The sequence below is a fragment of the Oncorhynchus keta genome, chromosome 37, assembly GCF_023373465.1.
Source record: "Oncorhynchus keta strain PuntledgeMale-10-30-2019 chromosome 37, Oket_V2, whole genome shotgun sequence".
In the NCBI taxonomy this organism is placed as follows: Eukaryota; Metazoa; Chordata; class Actinopteri; order Salmoniformes; family Salmonidae; genus Oncorhynchus; species Oncorhynchus keta.
Window position 1 is genome coordinate 21,784,261 of NC_068457.1, and position 5,846 is coordinate 21,790,106.

The 5,846-nt window shown below is 40.1% G+C and overlaps 1 protein-coding gene across 10 annotated transcripts in view; it reads right to left on the bottom strand.

The window, feature by feature from the left end:
- Positions 1-1,839: 1,839 nt before the first annotated feature.
- The window catches only part of LOC127906122 (poly(rC)-binding protein 3-like), a 36,054-nt gene continuing 32,047 nt past the window's right edge, over positions 1,840-5,846 (bottom strand). For 3 of the 10 annotated variants that reach the window (XM_052499724.1, XM_052499720.1, XM_052499728.1), the window contains exons 11-15: positions 5,680-5,721; positions 4,958-5,036; positions 4,395-4,450; positions 3,962-4,131; positions 1,840-3,772 (exon numbers count right to left, since the gene is read on the bottom strand). In XM_052499724.1, coding sequence (XP_052355684.1) covers positions 3,718-3,772; positions 3,962-4,131; positions 4,395-4,450; positions 4,958-5,036; positions 5,680-5,721 — 402 coding nt within the window. In that variant the 3' untranslated portion in view covers positions 1,840-3,717. The remainder of the gene's footprint in view (positions 3,773-3,961; positions 4,132-4,394; positions 4,451-4,957; positions 5,037-5,679; positions 5,722-5,846) is intronic. The other 7 variants (XM_052499723.1, XM_052499730.1, XM_052499721.1 and 4 more) reach the window with 5 other exon arrangements.

A 5,846-nucleotide genomic window follows, 5' to 3' on the forward strand; every position in this document is an offset into this window, starting at 1 on the left:
TTCAGGATGATACCATCAAGATGAGACATTCAAGATGATACCATCAAGATGAGACATTCAAGATGAGACATTCAGGATGATACCATCAAGATGAGACATTCAAGATGATACCATCAAGATGAGACATTCAAGATGAGACATTCAAGATGAGACATTCAGGATGATACCATCAAGATGAGACATTCAAGATGATACCATCAAGATGAGACATTCAAGATGAGACCATCAAGATGAGACATTCAAGATGATACATTCAAGATGATACCATCAAGATGAGACATTCAAGATGATACCATCAAGATGAGACATTCAAATGAGACATTCAAGATTACATTCATTCAGGATACCATCAAGAAGACATTCAAGATACCATCAAGATGAGACATTCAAGATGATGAGACATTCATCAAGATGAGACATTCAAGATGAGACTGAGACATTCAAGATGAGACATTCAGATGATGATACCATCAAGATGAGACATTCAAGATGATACCATCAATATGAGACATTCAGGATTATACCATCAAGATGAGACATTCAAGATGAGACATTCAAGATGAGACATTCAAGATAAGACATTCAAGATATACCATCAAGAGAGACATTCAAGATTTTAACATTCAGGATGATACATTCAAGATGAGACATTCAAGAAGATCAATATGAGACATTCAGGATGATACATTCAAGATGACATTCAAGATTCAAGATGATACATGTACGATACCATCAATATGAGACATTCAGCTGACAGTAACATTTTAATGGGCAACACACAAAAACCAAGCCCCTTTTGATATCATTGAAGATCAAAATGATACAAGACAAACCTAGGTTCACAAGAAGAAAAAAACTTTATTCATTTTCTTACTTACAAACATTTTCAAAAGTAACCTAAATAATGAAATTACTTAAACCTAAAATAGATTTGCTCATTGCAAATAATGCAACTGAAAATATATACCAAGCTCCGTTACATTTTCCTAAATAAGCAAAATATACAGGAGCAAAAACGGAAAAAAAATATCTCATGTATTTTTTTCAATTTTTGTTGCTGCCGCCATCCAGAAAGGAAGGAGGTCAAGGAGCAACAATGAGTTGTAAATACATGACAAACGTTCCTTGTATTATATGCACAAGAAAAAATACAAATAATAATTGCACATCATTCCCTTGTTATTGCATCAGTTGCATTTTAGTCTGTTTCAGTAGGTGTGTATACTCAGTCATATATGCCAGTGTAAATACAGTTTCAATACACTGTAACAACATATGGATATTGAAGTTATTGAAATCACATTGGCATCACTATTTCAACAATTCAATATTCCTGCCTAGTCTGAATGCAATCGATGATGAGAAGCTGAACAGTTCTAAAAAGCGAGCTTGCCAAAAAAAGACATTTTAACTTGCTTAAATGACAAACATTCCATTGAATTACAAGCTATGACAAATTTTTAAATTAAATGAATAACACAAACCCATAATGTCAAGGCTAGCACTACTACTTAAGTTTAACATCAAAATGTAAGAATTATTGCAGAATAATAATCAACTATGCATCGTTCAGTACATCAGTACAGCATTTGGTCCATTGACATATCACGTTTATATGATGAAAGCAGTTGAAATTAGACCCAAAGTCAGGCTCAGCATATTGAAACCAAAACAGGGAGTTACATGAAACAAACCAGTCTTACAGAATGAAAATCCAGACCAGGATGGTTTTGACTGTACTTGAAACCAGTTGGACAGTGAATGAATGACCTGTGTTGAGAAGATAACATTCAACGGCTGTTCATATGCATCAGTGCTGAATATGACCTCAGCCCAGGCTTGCAAACATGACATGTCACAACAGCCTATACTTTGAATAAGCTTGAGAATTGTTATGAAGGGAATTTGCCATGTTTAATTCAAACAAATATAGCCCAAAGCTCCCCTGAAATCCAATACAATACACACAAACAAAACCTAGCTTAAATATCATGATCAACCAAAACAGTCATTATGATGCACCAAGAAACAATAAATAGAATTGCAATTTTTTTTTTAAATCATCACTTAAAACAAGCAACATGACTGTCATCTAATCTGTTGACATCATCATAAAAGCATAATGACATTCAAAACCTAAAGCATTAAATAAACAATATTATAATAAAACTAACATGATGGATGAACAATCGCGAATGTGGCGGCGTGGGGGTAAACACGTCCGCCCAGGCCCCACGGGTTCCCCCATGAACCCCGGAACATTCCATGGCCCATAAACATTTGGCTCCATCCAAACACCTATGGCCACGTCCCAATAATATCAAACAGCTTCCTCTCCTGGTCTCCTTTCCTACATTGAAGCCTCTTTTATCTGTCGTGGACATGGGAGTGAAGGAGACGACGAAAGGAAGCTAACTAAGAGAATTTGGACACAGCAATAGTCTTAAGTCCAACTAATTCCTCACACACTAGAGGCAGTCCACAGTATAATGAAGAGTTGAATTGTCTATTGCATGAGCGTAGCATAGCTGACTATGTGGTCACCCACAGTAGTCTTGGTTAAAAAATCGAGTAAACAATCATTTTAGTTTTCAGTCAGTTAGGATACAGTTTTTAGCCACTGATTCTTTTGAGTAATTTCCTTTCATGCTTCTTAAATACTATAAATAGGGTTCCTGGAGGATGTGAGGGAGAGTTATTCACTTGGGGTGGTAGTAGGACTAGACGTGAATGGCAAAAAAAAATAATGAAAATAATTGCGGAAAAGGTTTGGAGCAGTGGAGGCTGGTGGGAGGACTTATAGGAGGACGGGCTCATTGTAATGGCTGGAATGGAATACATGGAACAGTATCAAACACATCAAACATATGGAAACCACATGCTTGACTCAGTTCCATTAATTCCATTCCAGCCATTACAATGAGCCCATCCTCCAATAGCTCCTCCCACCAGCAATAACATAGCAACACTTACACCAAACTGGAATACTCGAATACATACAATACATTACTGAACACATGCAGTATAAGTCATAATGTAAAATACAAGAAATGGACATAGAAAGGAGGGCTCTAGGAGTGATACCATTGGCTCAAAGAGGTCATGTGATGCAGCAAAAAGTTATGGGTAGAGATCGGATTAGTAAGCAGATCATTTTAAGGATCCAAATAGGGGTAAAAATAGAACGATTAAATTGACCTAAAAAATACCTATTTTCAAAAGAGCATCATAAAGTAATCATTGGGCTACATCCCACCATACTGTGCCGATAGCATCACCCAGCACCTAGAAAATGGAACAGTAGCATTTTTTTCCAATGTTTTTACAGTTTTACATTTTTTTTTTAAAACTTTTTTTTTTTCAAACTGATATTGAAATCCTATTTTGTAACACTAGCAGAGAGTGATAGAGAGAGAATTCAGAATAACACAATTTGATCCTAATGAACGTTCAACATGCTTCAACACTTGTCTAAAGGTCTAAAATCAACGAAAACAAAGACATTACTTATTTTTTCAGTTTCTCTGAAAGCAACAGCTCTCTTATTAGAGAGCGATCGTGGTAGTAAGCTGGAGGGTCAAGGGAGTTGTTATCAGAGCCAGATTCATTAGTCTAGAGGGCATCATCATCAGGAGTTAGGTAGGAACATCATGTCTTCAGTGGTCAGGAGATGGAGGGGGCGGAGCAGAGGGAGTGGAGGACGGCCGGGCTGGGTCCTTAGGATGTCGTCATGGAGGATGGGTCATTCCACATGGCCGCCACGTCTCTGAACCTGCCACAGGGCATGATGGGAAAGGGAGTGCATCATTGTTTCTGTCAAACACTTCACCTGAAGATAATGTAATAACAACAAACAGACAAACAGAGGATCCCTGGGACAACAGGTGAGCTATTGACCCCTTTGTCAATTGTAATGTGTGTGTGTGTGTGTGTGTGTGTGTGTGTCTGCCAGAACTCTGACCTTGCGTTGATGAGGTACTGGGCCAGGCTGATGTTGGCGGGGGTTCCTGTGATGGTGATCTGGCGCTCCGATGACCCTTCCATGGCGTTAGCAATTTTGATCTGCGCCCCAGACATCTGACGGATCTCGTTGATTTTGGTTCCCTGGCGCCCGATTATGCAGCCTATTAGCTGGGAAGAAGAGGCGGAGGGACTTAAAAACAGGGGAATAGCAAAGTCTGAATGGAATGCAGACAAAGTCACATGCACCATGACACACTGACCCCTTTTTCAATTGTTCTATTTTTACAAATATATCCATGGTGGTGCATGCAAGCATTTGAAAACTGTTTGTTGAAATATTGACTGACTATTGGTGAAATCACCTTACCCATCCCTTACATGACAATAGATGACAAATGTCAAATGAAAAGCTCCATGGTCCCCATACTCACATCATTGGGAATGGTGAGTTCATGAGTACTGGCCTGGTTATTGGCATCCAGACCTGCTATATGGGAGAGAGAGAGACCGATAGAGGGGACACGGCATAAAATAGAGTTTTGCACGGGGAGGGTGGCGTCCGCTGTGAGCGATAGTTAGCTTTGGAGACATATAGTCGGAACCCTGATTGGAGATGCTTCTGCAGAGGTCTTGAGAGAGGAGCCTGTGGCTTCTCCTTCTCTGTTGGTAAGGGGGTTGGTTCTCAAACCAGAGGAGATTTACCCGCCGACCCAGATAAAACTAACTCGGAAGGACCAAAATCTTCAAGGCGCTACAAAAGCAGATTAAGAAAATGAACCAAATATTTGAAAAACTACAAATAAAAGGTCAACAAGAGCAACCACCAGGTGGCCATGTCATCGGAAGCGCAGCACAAAGAACGAAAGGAAGAGAATGAACAGAGAAAGACAGAGGAAGAGAGAGAAAGAGGAGGAAGTGTGTGTGTGTGTCTCTACAGGTAAAAAAAGAGAAGGAGATTTGGTAGAGGGTGGTTCTCGTGTAGGTGGGTACGTACCGGGGAAGGCAGGGGTGGTCTGTCCAAGGGGGTTAAAGGGGGTTTGCTGCATAGCCAACTGGTGGAGCTTGGTCAACTGCTGAGGGGGGTAGGAGGGACAGCAGAGCTATGAGGGCATCGTTAAAACACACACACACACACAGGTCAGGTCTGTCACCAAGAAACCGTACAAGAAGAAAGACAGGATTCAGGAGAAGCAGTGACACAGATAGGAGGAGAGAGAGAGAGAGAAAGGAAACTCATAGAGGACTTGGCCCGAGTCGGTGAAGAAAGGATGTCTCTGTGTGTTTGGATGGTGCCATGTGAAATTTAGTTCATGGATGTCTGTGTCTGAAACACTTGAACCCAACATGGGGTCATGAAACATACCATGTCCATTTGACTACGTTGCGGTATTGCTTGAAATTGACCTCCTCCTCTCTGAAGAAATACTGCACTTAACTTTCACATTCCTCACTTGAGCAACCGGTCTCCTTATTATTCTGGGTGATAAGGAAATAATTGTTTTCTTTCTGTGTCCCTCTGCTCGTTTTCCTACAGGCCAAGTCCTATGAAGTTTGGCTCCAAACAGAGGACAGAGGTTGTGAGTAATTTCAGATTTGAAAGAGACAGAAATTACTTTTCAGAATTGGTAGTATTAATATTATGGGTTAATATTAATAGGATTGGACACGAGAGAGTAGAGTGTAGAGAGAAGACTGTCTCATGGAATTAGAACTCACGTCAGGGTGAGGGATGGCGTATTGTCCCTGAATGGTGTACGCCTGGAAAGAGAGGGAGAAACATACAACGCTATTAGAATCTGCTGATGGAAGTGGCTAAATCAACGTTTCCCAAACTCGGTCCTCGGACCCCAAGGAATTCACATTTTGTTTTTTGCCTGAACACT